This window comes from Symphodus melops, assembly GCF_947650265.1.
Source record: "Symphodus melops genome assembly, chromosome: 8".
Taxonomy (NCBI): domain Eukaryota; kingdom Metazoa; phylum Chordata; class Actinopteri; order Labriformes; family Labridae; genus Symphodus; species Symphodus melops.
In genome coordinates this window covers 12,769,716-12,788,246 of record NC_136698.1, presented here as the reverse complement: position 1 = coordinate 12,788,246, position 18,531 = coordinate 12,769,716, and the positions used below count along the sequence as shown (strand labels likewise).

The window sequence follows — 18,531 nt, the reverse complement described above, 5'->3', positions numbered from 1 at the left end:
CTTGTTTTCACTGTTGTCACTAAAGTATAGCATAGTTTATTTTCTGCTCAAACGTGTTCTGATTTGCCCACATTCATAGTAAATACATATTCTATCAAGCATTAAGGTTTTGTGTTCCGTGTTGAGCGAAATATGTTACTGCGTGGGAGTGACCTGTGATGGCTGTTCGGCACACCAGGTGTGTGTACGAGAAGTGCAGGGTGGAGTTCAGCAGGAAGTACGACTCGATAATCCGTCTCGCTCGCTCACTGATATCATAAAACAGACGAGCACTTCTCATCGGCACTCTGCCCTCGTAGCCGTACTGCAGGTGAGAGAAATAGAAAAAGAGCCTTTGAAGGTGTGTATTTTGAAATGTTTGTTAAATGCGCTCAACAGTGTATTTGATCAGATTTGTGCTCAGCACATAAAACACTTTTGTGATGCTTGGGCAAATGCAATCCTTCATAGAAATCCTTTGTAATTATGCAGCCTTTGATTAATGGTAAGTGTACCTGCAGGGTTTTGAGTACAGTGGCGCCCTCAAACTTTTCATTGGGAGTGTGTGGAGACATCCTCCCTCTGTAACCGTCTCCTGCCATGGTAACAGCCTAAATGATCGGAAAGAAAGGCAGATTGAAACCTCAAGTACAGGGTAATACACAGAGCAAACACTCATTCATCATCAGTCAAGAGAGAATTTCAGATCTGAAGAAGAGGTTTTAAACATTTAAGCCAAGAGTGAAGATACAGAAGATTAACTACAGTCTCTAAGCAGTTCCACTTAAAACTCTTATTTTATCAGTGTTGTGTAATGTCCTTACATGTGCCAAGTGTCGGAGGTCTGAACACTCCTCTTCAGATATGACATGATCCAGCAGCACCCGCTGGGTCCCGTTCAAGGCCGCAGAGTTATTCACCAGCTGCACACTGTCATAAACCAAGGGTCCTCCTGCATAGTTCACAGAACAATGCTATTTAAAGTATCTACTTTGTTATCTTCAGATACATCCATAAAGCAGTATTTTTTGTATACTTTATATACTTTATTAACCTCCAAGTAGGAAATTCTGGTATCTATTGTCTCTAAGTATTAGAACTCTTTTCCGTCTTATTCTCTAGCTGCATTAAAGCTTTACCCTCTTTGAGCTGCTGAGGAGCAACAAGAGTGACGTTCTTCTTCTCTGAGATGGGAACATATTCCATCCAGCCATCTGTACCCGAGGGAATCCTGGAAAAAAAAAAACAACAACAAAAAAAACTGAGTAATTGTCTCTCTTTAGGAGCCAAAATTATGATTCTAAATCTGCTATAACTGAGGGTTTTTTTGGCCTTGAGAAGGCAATGGGGAAAACAAATAGAAGCTTTGAACACATCACTCACAATATCAAAAAACTAAACTAATATGATGAACTTGTTAACAAACAATTTCCTATTTTTACAACACTTTTTAATTATTTTGAGTTGGGTTTCTTGTAAAAAAATAATAATAATAATGTAAGTCACACATTCACTCTCCTTGGATCTGTTTTGATCTTTGTCAACTCCGGACTGTTATTTCTGGCTTTTAAATTCCTCCAAAAAAAGTCACCAGCTAGCCTCCCACAGTGTATTTTTACTTCTTGTTGCTAAGCCGGTGTCATACAGTTGGTGTTTGGGCTCTTCTATTTTGGTAAATACAGATGCAGTGGAAATGACCAATGACAGCATTGAAAGTAAACTTAACCAGAAGCTATAAACCAAACAACTAAAATGTGCCAAGCTTTGCATCTCTACGGTTTAATGAGGAAAACTGCAGAGTAAGATCATTTGTCACCAGAAGAAGACCTCTTCACAACCCTCAGTCATTACAATAATTGTCATTACAAATTAGTGCATATCTTTCTTACCTGTTCGAGTCATCTCTTCCCCCCGTGCTGCTCCAGTAATTCTGCAAATTAACACACATTTTTAATATCTGTATTGAAATGTGAAAGCGCACATATTTAAGTATGGCCAGCAGGTGTCGCTGTAGGCTGAGCGGGTAACAGTGCCAGGCACCTGTTACCCTTGTTTTAAGCCATCCATCAGCAGGGGCACATTAATGCTTTACACAGCCAGCAGAAGATCTGAAGCATATGGACTACTTTATATATAACTGTCCATTAAAGTACACACAGTCTTTTTTTCCCCGGGCACAAACAATAAACATCATCACTCTGTATATAAATATTTACAATCTGCTTTGAATTTAAAGCTGCATGTGACAAATGATCACGTTTAGGAAAGATGATGTTTTCTATTAACTCACCCCTTCAGTAAATTCCACACCCATGGTTTTACTGCCAATCAGGAGGAGCTCCATTTCCTGTTTGTGTCTCCTCAAGTACCTTGCAGCATCCTACAAACACAAATAAGGCCATACACTATTGGTAAACAGTTTTCTCAGTTAATAATGTGAATCTCTTCAATGTATGCTTTAAGAGATGTTTCTGTGTGCAATAACTGTTCAAAGGTAGAATAAAACATTACTTTGTTCACAGTGCAATACGGTTTAATCTGAAAGAATCTTTTTAAGTCTTTCCGTATGGATACTTGTTGTGAGTGAGAATAGGGTATGCTTGTTGTATGACTATATCAATATTTATCTTTCACAAATCAAAGCTTGTTAGAATAACTCCTCCACACTCTTGCCCTCACATGGCCAGAACTTCCCTCAGCTCTCCTTAGAGTGTGTTATGGTCTCTGTCTTTGTGTTTTCTCAGAGGGACAGTTTTACTACTGTTTCCTGTCTAAAGTAAAAATAGAATCAAAAACAAAATTTGGTATTCTCAAGGCATGAACATCACTAAACAGATCACTTGACCGCTTTGGTATCCACCTTTTAGCGCACATGGCATGTCTGACTTTAAAAAAAAAAAGATTTCAGGATTATCCAAGTTATTTAGAAGAATCGTTTTAGGCATAATCAGGACCTTGTGTCAAATGCTGCATTCACTTCCCCTCATAAATCCATGCTAGCTGTATACATGTGCAACATACTATTGATGTTTGGGGGGGGGGGGAGTGAGGCTGTGATGATGATGAAACTTGAGCATACAGCAGTGTTTTTCTTGTAGTGGTTAGAAAAAGAAAGGCCCACTTTTTACAGCAAACTTAACACAAACAGCCCCAAAATTGTTCCAGAGACTTCTGTGGGCACCATGACATGACTTTTCCTCCTCCTTCACGGTTCCTGAAAGGCCGGATTCTTTGGGAGGGAGGCAGCCGAGGCTGGCACTGAGATCTGACTCTCTGTAAATGAGCTCCCTGAGGCGGGGGAGGACGCGGAGAGGAGAGGGGCGATCTGATGGCCAACGCAACGACTGTACTGTAAACTGACGCGACTGGAAGAACTTGAGGGCTTGAAAAATGCAAGCTCTGAGAAAACATAAGCATGACCTGTAGTACTCCGGCTCTGGCTTTCCTTTATCTCGTACACACACTCAAATACTCACACAGTCACATTCAGTCCTGCTGGGAGCCTCGCTGCTCTAATGAGTACCAGGCTTTCCAAGAAAAAGGGGTTGTGTGGTTGGGACTTACACAAGCCCCTGCTTGACTTTTCATCGTAACTGATCAGACTTTAAGAAGGACAAAGTGGCCAACAAGAAGCTGGACTTAAATTAAAATGTTCTGTAGCATGCAGACATTCAGCCTTTAATTACTCAGGATATTGTGAAAACCAGGGGGGGCAGCAGAACTGAAGGCAAAAATATGTTGTCGTAAACACATTGACCAAAAAAAAAAAAAAAAGGTTTCATTCTTCCAGCTGGATGGAGATCATGTAAAAGTGAAAATAAATTTCAAAAAGCAATTGCTGCCAAATAGCAAGTAGCAAGTTCATCCAAGAAACACAGCTAACGGCACGCTGCCTCCTGTCCTCTCTTTTTTCTCTCAAACCGGTGCTTTTCCTCGCCAGCCTCTTTCCCTGCACACTTCTCCCCTTCCTCACCTCTGCTAAAGTAGTTCTCTACACTCTCTCTTTTTACTGTATTGCTTTTTCCACTCAATTTCCTGCTCAGATTACTAGCTTTGGCCTAATAACAGTCCAGCGGTTCTTTTAGAATTGAATTGAAAAAAACAAACACCTGAGCTACAAAGCAAAATCCTTTATTGTTGAACAGACTGAAACTGAAAAATAGCTAAAGATGTTTAAAGTTCTCCAATCCATCCAGCTGTATTTCACAGGCAGTTAGCCTCTTTTTCATAGACCTATTACCACAAAATACAAAATGTGTGTGAGAGACAACATTGAAGGATATCAAGTTATCCATCAACCCATGATAACTGTTGGTAGATCCTGACCTCTCTTGGCTTGCCGTTGTGTCCCAGTATCTGTCTGTAGTATTCCACGTTTTCTGTAACAAACTCCTCCTCTTTGTGGAATAACAGGTAGGTCAGAGCGCAATGCAAGGCTTCGTCCAACTGCTCCACTGCAGAGAGGGAAAGAGACGAAAAGAAGTTTCAGTGGGTTTATTTTTTTGGTGAGAAAATGAACAAAAGCAAAGGTACCCTGTGGAGTCAATGTATCTGTTTGAAATGAAGAATGTTTTGATGAGTGACACTGAATACACATTTTAATGTGTTTGCAGTGTACCTAAATGGAACACTGGAAAACACACATACACACACACACACACACACATCTTGCCAGGTGAACATGATCTGCATTTGGTTTGTGATGTTTCCTACAGAGCTGCCAGGCAACAGAAAATGACCAGTGTGTCTGTGTCTGTGTAATGTGGAAATGAATCTGTCACGGTTGTCATTCCACAGCCAGCAGAGCAGAATTTGAACTCTGTTTAACAAGGTGGAAAAGCACGAACACACACGTCACTGACAGAATCAGACAGACGGACAGCTGGATCAAATATGCAAACACACTTTAATACACTATCAATTCAGTCAAAGGAAAATCCACAAACACTAAAGTCAGTATGCACTTTCACTCTACTATACTGCTGTTAAGTGCACACACTAACACACTGTCCACTAGCTTAAGAGTCAGGCTTCCCTTCTTGGCTGAAGCTGAGGCTGTGTATCTGCTGCTGTCAGCTGTGTGCTCCCAGGTCAACGACAGTCTGGAGACCTGAACTCAGTCAAACAGAAACATGTCTCTGTGGATTTATTTAGGAAACACATTGCTGAAAATCTAATCTAATACTTAAAGCTTCTCAGAGGGTCTTGAGATTTGTGATCATTTTACCGCGTGGCAGCGGCGAAAGGCATTCAATAATCAATAATCATAATCAATCTTTTCCTTTCATTTAAAAGTCATAAAGTGGTATCACCAGTTTGATAAACACTTAAAAGGTCCTTACAAGGGTTTTAAACAGAAGTGCACATTATAAGGGTTTCAAGACACGTGACATTCCTGTGCAGTCGATTAGCAATAAAAGGTGATTTTGTTTCACAATATTTAGAGCACACAGTAAACTAAAAAGGAGCATAAATGAGTCAGGATAGGTTTAAATACGTTCTGCTTCCGTGTTACCTGACTTATAAAAATGTTCACCTTCTCTTTTACATACACAATAACACATTTAAGCAGATGCTTTTATCCAAACTCGACAAAACATCAGAGAGTCAGCACAAACACAAGCAAGGACCTAGAGAGGAGGAAACAACATCAGTGTCCAATATAAAGCAGGTGCTGACAGGCACTTCAAGCTGCTCCACCAGTCCGCTCCAGGCGCCTCGTCCTCACTGACGAAGATGTTTGTATTTATGTTTTACTTTTATACATTTGCTTATGTGAAGCACATAGTGTTGCTTTCTAAATAAAATGCTCTCTGAAAATAAATCTTCTTCTTTAAGTTAAGCAGTCCTGGACCCTCATGTTTGAAATTCAGTCTTATGAATTCATTTAGAATGTGCACAAGAACAAAACCATGTCCATGTTTATCAAACACGTTGACACTGGTCTGAAGAACATCAATACAGTAGGTAATCAGTGTTGATGAATTGCACGTATTCTTTAACCAGCAGGCTTGTACATGTTGGGGGTTAAACAACACCCAAAAGTGAAAACGTCTAACTTAATAAAAAGAAATATGTTGTTGATTTCATGAGCATGGATACACAAGGAGCTCTGAGCATTTTTCACCTGAGCAATACAAACAGCATCAATGACTCATTGGGACAAAAAAAAAAAAAAAGCTTTCCAGGCTTCCACAGAACTGCTCACACACCCATCGACTGCTGTTTAAAGTGTTCACTCAGCGTGTTTCCAGAGACCCAAATGATCCACTTAGTTTTATTAGCGCCACATGTTTTCGGGTCATTAAAAATAATCTGGTGATCTCACATCCACTCAGCCCACTGTCTATAATGATATACTTTGTTCCCATGCCAACCCACTCAAGGCTATTTGTTCATCAATCAGTCAGTGAGACACACACAAAAACACATGAAAGAAAACAAACCCACCTAGGAGCAGCAGACTGGATACACCCGTTAGACGTTGCACAAACTCGACATTGGCTTTAATACAGGGTGCGGCCAATGGGCTGATCCTTGCCTCAACCTGTCTGCTACTCTTTGTGGTCAACGTGGGTTCTTCAGCATGTGTGTGTGTGTGTGTGTTTGACCTTTGGGTGTGTCTGTCCTCTAAGTTCATAATTACAAGGTAGATGTGAATGGTCATCAGTATGTTTGAATATGAATTCAGTTCCAGTTTTTGTCTTATTAAAAAAGACTTGACCTTGACTCACCCTGATAGTAGGCGAACTGCAGGTAGTCGTAGTGCAGTGGTAAGTAATTCTCCATGGGTGAGAGGCGGCCCGGCCGGGTGGCCAGGTCTCGAACACACTCATGTTCACAGTGCAGCACCTGAGTGAAGTGATCTGCAATAAAAGAAAAACATCAGATTGGTTTTTAGATCAACATATCTTTAAGGTAGGATGCAAATTGTGAAACGTCACATTTGGCTCCTCATTGGTAGCTGCTGAATGTTGGTTTGAGCCTGGACATCAGTGTTTAAATAGTTTACATGATGGAGAAAAAAATAGTGTGAGGATCCTGGAATAACTGTTAATTTACAAAGCATTAAAGATCTCCAATCTAATGTAGATGCTATTTATCTCTTTGGGTGAAACATATGGTCAAATATCCAGGAGAAAATTAATTTTAATTTTAATTTAATTTTAAATTAATTAGGGGAAAAAACCCACTTTAAAATAAAATCATTTTATGTATTATTATTGTATATATCTGCAACTTTAAACATGAAAGAGTCACCTAATTTGTTAATTTAAAAAATGTTAAAAATGAAAATGAAAATCTCGATATTCAGTATTTTGATTTGAAAAAGCACACACTTTCCTTTGCAGGTATGTTTAAACATTATTGTGTTTTATAAGTAAATGTCCTTATAATGATTACTGTTCTAAAACATGATGTTGAGGATTTTGATTACTATGAAAAAAAAAAGTGACAGCAGTAGCCAGATCGTGTTGCTGAGTGTTTATAGAGTTAAAGATTGCGACAGGTCTAACGTGTTCTAACTACTGATTCAGTTATAAGATCGAGTGTGTAAAGCATCAGTTCAATATGGCCAATTTTACAGTTTGATCTCAGGCTCACAGCTTTAAACTCTGCTGAGATCAACAGTATTTAATCAGCTCTAATTAAAGCTTGGAAATAAGCTGAAAATAATGAATGACTTGTAAACATTAGAGGCTGTTAATGGGGAATAAACAATAGCTGATCTTTAGCTTGAGGGGTTGAAATTATGAGACGAGTTTCCATTGACTGAAAACAAACAAGTCCTCAAATAAAAGAAAAGAAAGAAACGATCAATAGAATGATCCAGAAAATCTGATGTGCACTTTAAAGATCCCCTCTGAAGATGAGCGCTTTTAAAATGTGTCCCGACGATGGGAGCGATGTATAAAACAGATGCTAAATATTGCTCTTGAGGTGCATCAGTGGTCATGTCACTGTTTTTCTTTTTTTTTTTAAACATTCATCATGATGGATGGAGTTTGACTTCTCAACTCAAATGTCCAACATTACGTTTGTCCTAATTGTCATTAAGGTCAAATAAATATTGACTGTAAATGTTTTGGGCCTAAATCAGAATCCTGAAAGTAATTCTTTGAGCTCCTTCCTCTTTTATTAAACTCACATAACAGATTTGATTTCCTACATCTTCACACAAATAAATATCCAAATCAAAGACTGCATTCGTGGTGCAATGTAAAATAATCCCCTGATTGTAAGTTAAACAAAGCCTAGACAAAACTCTTTAGCAGTCTCTTCGGTGTTTATTTAGCTAGGTTGTATATATTTCAGACAACACACACTTGTTAGACATTAAGCCGGAGCTACTGCATGAAACCTGCTTCCACTTCAAGAGAGAATAGACTGATTTGTTTAAATTAAAAAAAAAGGCACCACTGACCATGTTTGATGGAAATGTGTAACATTATAACTTCATAATGATGAAGAATTTTGTGGTGAATCAACACATCCCTCCACATCAAAAAATACCTCATTCTTGTAAGAGGCACAATATGGGGTACTCAGACTCCTATTTGCATAAATGTACAATAACTGGGGAGGATAGAGGAAAAATACTGGTGCAGTTAGGAGTAGTGGTGGCTGGCCATCAGGGTGTGTGAGTCTGTACACTGCTTTCTGAAAGGTATTACAGCAGTGGTGTCCAAACTTTTTTTCTTGCGGGCCAAAATTGTCGCGTTAGAATCGCTCATGGGCCACAGGGTTTTTTTGTTTGTTTGTTTTTTTTAAATATTGGAAGGAACTTTTTGTATTTTGACCACTTCAAAAATAATATAAATACACAAGAACTAATTGCAGTGGGAAACTGTTGTGTTCTCATTTTTTGGAAAGAATAGTCAGGCTTTTATAGGTCTCCCTCGCAAACATGAAAAAGAAAAAGAACGAAATATGCCATCTGATGAGGCCTCGGGCCAAAATCTTCTGATTCTTTGAACGAAGTCAAGGGCCACAAACAATCCACTCAAGGGCCACAAATGGCCCCCGGGCCACACTTTGGACACCCCTGTATTACAGGGTCCCTCACATGACCATAAAAGGTCTGTGATGTGTTATAATGATGACTCATTTGGAAACAGAAATATAGCTGTATTCCTTATTCGTCCAACTTGTTCCTAACTGTGGCTTAAAATGAATTTCTTTAATCAAGTTTGACTGATCTGGACAGCTGTGTTGTTTCAAAGCAGAACATGTGGATCAGACTGTTTCCTGTGTTTTGAATATGTAATAAATGAAAAGAGCTGCTTATTTGTTTTCTGTTTGCAATTTTCAGCTAGTTTAACAATAAAGGAGGTCTATGCTGTGGTAAACCACGTACAAATAAAAAACTAATGCAGGTTTGTTGGTGAAAACAATCTTGCTAAATCTGTGCAGAGACCTTGAGTCTCTGTCGCTGGTGTGTTATTTTTTTCTTAAAGATTGTCTTTACTAAAGAATTGCACAGTGTGTTCCCAGCTTCATCCTCTACCAATCAATCCTCTCTGAAGTGTTCACAGTGAGACGTTTAAATACAGCATTTCATCGATAACAATTTCAAGCCAAATCATTTGACACACAGTAAACTCATAAACTCATATAAAGAAATATTGGTCACAAAATTCAAAGTGTGAGAGTTAAAAAAGCATTTCTGTTTCATGCGTTATTTTCTTCCATAGATAGGTAGACGGGACAAGACAAGAAGAGCAGAGAATAGGAATAGCACGCAAGAATTAAAGCTGAGATGTTGTGATTATGATACATAACCATGCTATGCTATGATGCTACATCAATGTATATTCCACATATAACATGTCAAAGTCCAACCAAAGAAGACCTGTTTTTAATAAAAACTTGATGAATAAACGTTGTGAAGCATAAATACAACAATACAGCCCGTCAACCTCTTTATTCAGTCGAACCCTTTCAAACGTCAGTACTTACCTGATATGAGTTCGTGAAGGCTGTATCTGTAGCGGAGGTGGTCGTGGCCTTCAAACTTCTGCGGCCACTGACACAGGGCCCGACACTCCATGTCGGCTTTATAATACTCCTTCAAAGCCTCCTCAAAGAGGGCAATGGCTCCGTCATAGTCGCCTCTATCATACAGCTTCACTGCTGCTTTGAAGGAGCGCTGACCGAGGGGAGAGAGGAGCGATAGGATCAACATGTATGACCTTTGGTGTCTGCAAAGCTCTTCAAAATGTTTCTACATCGGTGATTTCTCTCTGACATTTTCAGACATAAAATATTTGTTGTTCACTTTTTACATAAAAAAAAAACAAAAAACGACATAATTTAGTAGCCGAAAAAGTTTGTTACATTTTAAATGCAAATAAATACATCTATAACAACAGGGTGCAGTAAAGTCAGACAAACATAAATAAGTTGATATACCATTCAAACTTTAAAGCTATAGTTGGTTACAGACTGTTTTAAAGATTCCTGCGGGAACTTGTATGAGCTTGACTTGCAGATAAAGAAAGGATGGATGGGCAAAGAGATAAATGGATGAGAGGGAGGGACAAAGGCGGACAAACTGTAAATTAATCTTCACACGAAGAATTCAAATCACTTCGGCATTCAGGGTTTCACAGCAACCAGCTCGAAAGAGGCCTTAATGAGTTTCCTGTCATTGGACTGCTGCAGGGGCCATTAACACAAAGAGCTGTTACACAGCAAGACAAGCTTTGCTTTTCCCCTCAGGAAAGGATGGGAGTACAAACATGTCCCTTCATCAAAAAGGACATGTTGATTCTCCTTGTGTACCTGGTGCGGCCGGGCCTCTCTGTCCACAAAGTGTTCCTCCTGAACGCCCTGCAGGTCTTTATACTGCTCCAGGTTCTGACCCATCTCCACATGTTCAGGGTTGGCCTGGAAATAAGTGTGGGCTGCCGCTGCTGCTTTGTCAGGCTGCTTTAACTAGTGAGAGGAAGAGACAGAGAGAGGACACATTACTACAATGATAACAGGACACACTGAGGCCGAGAATTCTGGATCACCGTTTGAAAACAGTGAATTTGATGTTGTTTCTTAAATCCATCGTAACATTTGAAATGAGTACAAATATAAAAGCATTGAGAAGGTTTTGTGTGTTTTGGTTAAAATATTGAATTATGTGAATCTCGATTTTTTGAAAGTTGAACAAAACCCCCCAAAAATAGAAGTTCATCTCATTATTATGAACCGTTAAAGTTTAACAGCTTTTAGACAGTGAGGAAAAACAGACCTTCTTCTGAAGCCACTTCCACATGAACTAAACGCCCATAATCCTGATCCGCTGAAGTTCAGCCTCGACTTGAAATAAGTAATAGTTTAGTTTTGTCTCAATATTCCAGAGAAGAAACTGAGCTGATTTACAGTTCCCATCCACATCCTGTCATTAAAGAGAGCTGCCATGAACCAGCTAACATGATGGATAAGGTCTCTGCACTCAAAGCACATCAACATAATGGATGTTCGGAGTAATTGAGTAGAATAACAAGCAATGGTATGTCATCCTCCTCTTGAGAAATTCATAAAACATAAACAGAGAAGAAGCAGCGAAACACAGAGTCAAGTTCATCATGTGTTTGTGAGTGATTCTGAAACAGCGCAGACTGTGTCCGGTGTGAGTGGCTGAAAGATAGAGAGGCTGAAAAACAGCAGCTGTAATGTATCAGTGCTGGCAGCTGTTCACTGATAAAGTGAGCCAAACAGAATAAAGAAAGTATATTTGACATGGTGTAAACTTGGGAGTGTGTTGAAAGTTGATGTAAGTCTGCAGGACATTCATGTCAACAATCTGTTTACTATTTGGAGTTAATAACAAACACACATAAGCAAATTAGGAAGCACTGCAGAGAACGCAGTAGTGCTATTGATATGCAGGTTTAAAGATCAAGATGTTTGATTAACTGAAGAATATAAAAGGCTCCTAGAAAAGGTAAGAAGAACCTATCAGGGGCAGCAGTAGCTCAGTCTGTATCGGGACTGAAGGTTTGGATCCCGAGGGTCGGAAATCTGGAAAGTCTGAAAAATCAATCTGGTAGCTGGAGAGGTGACAATTCCCTGATTCCTGAGCACCGCCGAGGTGCCCTTGAGCAAGGCACTGGATCTCTGAAGCTCTGACATTTCTCTATCAGTGCATGTCCATAGGAACCTGTTTGTGCATGTGTGTGTATTTCAGCCTGTGTGTGTAGCATACACTGTAAGGTGTGCAGCAGAGTAACAGGAGTGTAAAAATGGAATTTCCCCTCGAGGGATTAATAAAGTGTATCTTATCTTATCTCACTGCTTTCTCTTTTATCCTGTATTTATTGGTTCATTTGTTTCCAGGAAGATATTTTGTTGTAACAAAAACTTCTGGAGTTTTTTTTTTAAACACAAAAAAACATTCCAAGCAAGATCAAACTTGGAAAATTCCCTCTTTTCTCCAAAGATTTAGTACCCTGATTTAAGATTGAAATGACCTTGTCTGCATGAACCCACGTAGATACAAAAACAAAGCGCTCTGTTTTTCTACGGGGGAGGTGAAACAGTTTTCCACAAAGTCTGCACAAAGCATCATAAAACACAAACTGAACTGCTCTAATAGAAGAAGCAGAAAATATTTTCCTCTAAATAAACCCACGTCTTTCTGATGAATGACTCCCGTGTCTGACTAAATTGTGTCTCTTTTATGTTGCAGCCGAACAGGCAGGAGAGAAAAGCCCAGTAGGATGTGCTTGGATTCCCCTGAAAAGGCCAAGCAGAGAGTGATGGCATCGAGTGCATTCCCACTCTGATAAGCTGGCTGGAACATAAGAGTCTCACAGCTTGACTGATCAACCATACAGCCACACAGAGACAGGGTTTGTTAGTGGCACATAAAAGGATGAAGAAGAAGAAGAAGAAGAAGGACAACTTTCACAAAAAACAAATCTTTCAAATAGATGATGACTTCTGAGACGTATGTATCAAATAAAGAAATATATGTAATATTAAAGGTCCCATATTATGCTTTTTATTGTTTTATATGCTCTTTAGTGTGTTTCTCAATGAGTTCATAGCCCCCCCTCGTTGAAAATGTGTGGAGTGACATCACAAGAAAAAGACATCACTGATCCAAGCCCATTGGCTCGTTGTAGCAAGTACAAGCTCCCCTCAGACTGACTGTAGCGTTCCTGAAAATGGTAAAAGGGGCGGGGCATATCCAAGAACAAAGCCGACAAACGACTGACCAATTACGAGAGAGCAGATCGGGCCATTTGCTACTTGCCTAATCTGAGACATTTTGTATGAATCAACAACTCTAGCTGTTTTCAGTTTTACAAAAAGTCTGGACACGCCTCTGACATCATCAAAAACAAATTGTGAAATGACATTAAAATTTGAAGAACTCATAACTGTACCTACACCAATGCATAAACAACAGTAGATGACGACACCCAAAAATGTATTGCAACACTTGAGCAGAAAGCTATAGTGATGAAATCAGTGCAAGTGTTTCTGTGGTTTGAATGTTTTTTTCCATCTTATGGCGCAATCTCAAGCACACAATCCAGCTCTGTCATGTGTCGGCTGCCGCTGCATGCCCGAAGAAGTCGCCCCGAGATAATTCAAGAAGAATATTCTCGCTGGCTTTGATAACCATCTGGTGGTATGTTTTATTAAGAGTTAGGGAGACAAAACAGCAAAGATCACAGCAGAGATGGGGGGAGGGGGTCTATGGTTGGAGGGTGTGGGTAAGTCTGCATCCACAGGACTGAACTCACCTCCACCCCCCTCTGGCCCTCAGGAGATAACTGGGCTCACGCTACAGGTTCAGCTGGAGGAATAAGAGAATTTCTCCAGGACACCATCCCAGCACAAACACAGCTGTGGTCTGACACAGCCAGATCTACTGTCCAACACTAGACATGTCAAACCAGAAGAAGCCTTGAACATGGGAGCTTCACTGTTTTTTTTCTCCCTCTTTTTTTAATCATTGGGGTTATACAGTCCAGGCTGACTTTTCTTCAACATAGAGTAAAGCCAAGATTTAAAAATGTTGCTTATGAAGGACCTCTTAGTCTAAGGTAAGCAATAATAAACCTCTGCAGGAGTTATATGGAACAGTAGGTCAGATGGAAAAAAAAAAAAAATCAACTACTTTTGTACGTTTCATTGTCTGGCTCATATGTACAAAACATTCCCCACTGCTTTAAGGAGACAGATAGCAAAACACTGAGGTTTTTTGGGAGTTAGAATAAAGTTTCAAAACTGTCCTCACACTTTGCATTTTGTTAGGCCTGCAAGACGCTTGTTTGCTTCACTTTGCTTCGATTCGGGAGAAATTCTTGCACCAAATCCAGTTAATGCAAGATCTTCCCATGGTCTTATAAAACAACGCTCAATGACTGTGCTGGTAAAATTATTTTGGTTGTCAGTGTTATATGATCAGATGGATTTGCTGTCACTTCCCACATTTCCACCAATTTAATTCATCTTTCTTGCTAAAGTTTGTGCCTGCTGAAATGTGTTTGCTTACAAAAAGGGCTTGATTGAAAACTCAAATCAAGTCTAATATTATGTTCATAGCATGTAATACATTAAACCACACTTTGGCTGTTCTAAGTATCTAATTGCTTTGCTTCACAGATGGAAGGAGGAAACAGTTACAGAGATGGCACTAGACATCAGAAATATTTAATTTATTCCAGATAAATCTACATCAAAACTCACACAACACAACACTTTAAAAGCCCACCATCAAAATCAAATCTTTGAATCAATTCAGAAGACTGCATGTTGTAGCATACGAGTGTACTTTCCCTTTGACATTGAATTTAAAGCAGCACCTGTGGAGGTGAATAATCATCACTCAGTGTGAGCCCTCAGTCTGCCCTTCTCTTTAAAGAGCGACCAGTGTTCAAGCTGTTGGACCGCCCTGCTGCTCTCAGAGACCAGCTCTTGATGTGGGCACTGATCAGTGCCAAGGCAAACGTACATTTGCATGCTGCTGGGCCTCCTGCTTGATTCCCAGGTATGTAAACAGGCTTGGGCTGGCGCCACGGACGCAGAAATGTTGTAGTGAAAAAGGCTGGATGGCAAAGGTACAAATAACACTTGAAGCAGATACACAGATGGCTAGTCGGAGGCAGGGGTACCACCCATAAAAGGATAGAGGAACTGACAAGTGGTCAAACCTTGGCAACCGCAGTCCTGAATACTTCAGAGAGGATCTGTTTGAAAGAGTTTTTACGGTTCCCATGAGGTGAAGAACCTCCAGGGAAGAAGACAGAGGTCAGTGTTCAGGTTAACACTGGACACAAGAACAGCTGCAATAAATCAGGAGGAGTCCACATGTAGGGAGGATTTCAACATTACACAGGGTGTCATTCAGACCTCCTGGTGAAGGTCGAAACAAAACTTCTTGTTGTAGGCATAAACTTTCCTTCTCCAAAAAAACAAACAAAAAAAAACTGAGTAATGGCTAGATCCATAATTTTCTAACTTTCTAGAAGTGACAAGCCAACTTTCAAACTGAATTGAAGCAAGCCGTGCATCGCTACATGCTTCAGGAGAGAATGAAACACATGGGTCATCTTTTTGCTGTGAGGAAATGATGATGCATTTACAAATCAAATCAAATAACCTGTATACAAATATATATCATCACACATTAAAATAATGTAGATAGACTGTTTACAGTGTTTCCCCTAATAAGCCTTAAAATGGATAAGCCTCAAAGGACCACACCATTAAAACCATGTTCTGCCTCAATTCTAGATAAGTCCCAATGATTAGAAAGAATGAAGCGCTGCAGTTAAATACCCATAGAGCTCTCTTTAATGTGACTGACCATTCTTGTACAGGTGCAATTGATTATTCCTGGCTACACTTTGACCTCACACCGCTTTGCATTGAACTCAATCCAGCTGAAACATTTGCGAGCTTGACATCAGTGTCCTTGGAACAATAACAGTTTTAAGGCAAGTGAAGGAGTGAAACTGGCCTCTCTGCTTCAGAGACGTGGATTAGATACAGATGTTTAGCAAGGCAAAAAGCATAAGACTGTCTCTCATTCCTGCATGAGATGTTTAGGGTGATGTCGTGTTTACATTCTTTGACAAATAAACAACTGGATGAATTTCGGGTCCCAAAAAGGCCACGTCCACCTGTTGACATTAAGTAGACAGCAAATATTTCACTCCCAGGAGCTCTTCTACACATCCCAGCTATCTGTCTGTGGAGCATGGATTGTGTTTGTATGCATCATCTTTGGAGAGTTCAAACAGAAGGAACGTTTACTCTGGTTTGTACACAGTTGTCTTTTTTTCTGACCAGACCAACAGTAAGTTTTCTGTCACTAAACCAATTATGGTATGATGATGTTGAGGGTTTGAGTCATATTTACCCAAAGCGTTCAACCACAAAAACAATCAAGTAAACCACAAAGTGTTCCGTCCCTGAATCTACAGCTAAAATACACACACACAGATGTGTTTAAGGACGACATTACAGCGCCAAACATTTCCCCAGCTTAGACACAACATGAGGTGAGCTTTATAAAATCTGAAATGAGGTTTTTTTTTTTTTTTAAAGCACATTGTGGTAAGAAATACTTTGAGTAAAAGGTTGTTTCTTCTTCCTTTGCTGTGGCGCCTGCACACTGTTTACACACTGTTTACAAGTGTAAGTTACCAACGCTGGTGTCTTTCTGGTCAAAATGGTAACTTCTTCTAATAAAAGACAGTTGAAAACTACATTTGCGTGGGTTCCTCAGAGTAAGGTAAGTGTTGCCTTGTGGATCTATATGCCCGGTCATGGAATCATTAGATTTGCAACAATCAGTCGGAAAAACACACCTGATGTTAAAGCTGTTCTAGTGATTTTTAAATTAGATCTTTAATGCTGTCTTGTGTTGAAGCACTTCTAAATGCCTTGTTGCTGAAATGTGCTATAGAAATAAATGCATATCCTTGTCAGGTGTAGCTGCAGCAGCTAAGCAGAGGGGCATTATTGGTTAGTAGTAGTAGTACCAAGGCCTGGCATGAGAAAGTGAAAGGGAAAGTTTGCCTAAACTGCTGATTACTGTAGCTCAGCGGTAGAGTCGGTCGTCTCTTTAAACTAGAAGGTCGGAGTTTGATTCTGATTCCCAGCTCTTGGAGTCGAGTGTCAAAGTGCCCTTGGGCAAGACACTTGATCCCAAATTGTTCCCGCAGCTGCGTCAGCAGCGTGTGAATGCATACAAAGGAGATTAGTAAATAATGATGGACACTTTACATCACAACCTCTGTCATCAGAGTGTGAACGTGTTGTGAACATAGGTGTGACCTTGGATGTAGGAAGCGCTTTGAGAAGTCAGAAGACTAGAAAAGTCCTGTTTGAGCTCAAGCCCATTTACCATTACCCTTATATGAGGCAAGAGCTTACTTCCTTCCACTTTGGATTCTTCATTGAATATTCAAGGAACTACTGGAATTAAATGAAGTCTGGGAAACACATTTATGCTGGTTTTTGAGAATGTCTACAAAAAGATGAACAATGAGCATGGTCTGTTTACCTGCTCTTCTGTAATGTTAACAGACAAAGAGTAAAGTGTCTCGAGATAACACCTATGCAAACAAAGGTGGATTGATTGAATGAACTATAGTTGGATTATCGTGGGAGTATGGATTCAGTATGGATTTGACACGATGAGGAGGAAAGATATAATTGGACACACATACTTGCACACACGTCAAAACACACACTCACATACATTATGAGCACTCTGCTGCTAATTAGATAGGAAAACATTACAGCCTCTACCAATTAACCTCTCGATCATTCTATCCATTAACTCTGCAGCTTTGATGGACAACAAGCTGCTTACTGTACACACACAGGCAACATAAAGTCTGTACTGTACATTGAAGGTGTGAACCAGTCGCTTGATAATCTCAGCTAAATGAATCTGACGTGGTTTGTTTTCGCTCTCCTGCCTAGTCAAACACTTAAACACAAGATCTGGACTGTGAGTCAGTTTTCTGACGTGTTAGCCAGGAAACCAGCCAGCCAGCCATGGTGTACATTACATGCTACAGGGCTAACACGTTAAGCACATGCTGTGGAGATAAAATAGCGCTTTTCCTCTTAGTGATGTCATGGTTAAACTCTTTCCACCTTCATGTCATTCTTCCCTCTGTTCCTCTCTCTCTCTCTCTCTCCATCACATCGCCCTCTCTTTTTCTCATCTGTCCATTTCTGCTGACAGATCAGCACAGTGGCCTCTTTCTGCTTGTCCTGGCTCCACCCTGGGCCGGAGCGTGTTTCTCGTATAAGGTCATGTCAAAGGAATGCACGAAAAAACCTCGACACTGTCGCTGCTACATCCACTCTTCATTACAACCTGAAGATACAGCAGACATGATAACGTTCCCTTCTTCCTCCATTGGCTTTAATCTGTCATGCTTCCGGGCAGGCAGAGTTGAATTTAGGGAATTTGTTTCACAAAAAAAAAAAAAACACACACAAGAGAAATGTGCTCTATGGAAACTGAAAAACCAAAATTTCAGTGTTCAAAATTCTCCACACTCTAAAAAGTGCAAA

The 18,531-nt window shown here is 39.9% G+C and overlaps 1 protein-coding gene across 1 annotated transcript in view; it reads right to left on the bottom strand.

Moving 5' to 3' along the window:
* The window catches only part of p3h2 (prolyl 3-hydroxylase 2), a 47,411-nt gene that overhangs the window by 2,723 nt on the left and 26,157 nt on the right, over nucleotides 1–18,531 (bottom strand). Inside the window, exons 2-11 of the mRNA XM_079350352.1 lie at nucleotides 10,765–10,917; nucleotides 9,940–10,129; nucleotides 6,714–6,845; nucleotides 4,306–4,433; nucleotides 2,270–2,359; nucleotides 1,869–1,909; nucleotides 1,119–1,210; nucleotides 804–931; nucleotides 495–590; nucleotides 154–304 (exon numbers count right to left, since the gene is read on the bottom strand). Coding sequence (XP_079206478.1) covers nucleotides 154–304; nucleotides 495–590; nucleotides 804–931; nucleotides 1,119–1,210; nucleotides 1,869–1,909; nucleotides 2,270–2,359; nucleotides 4,306–4,433; nucleotides 6,714–6,845; nucleotides 9,940–10,129; nucleotides 10,765–10,917 — 1,201 coding nt within the window. The remainder of the gene's footprint in view (nucleotides 1–153; nucleotides 305–494; nucleotides 591–803; nucleotides 932–1,118; nucleotides 1,211–1,868; nucleotides 1,910–2,269; nucleotides 2,360–4,305; nucleotides 4,434–6,713; nucleotides 6,846–9,939; nucleotides 10,130–10,764; nucleotides 10,918–18,531) is intronic.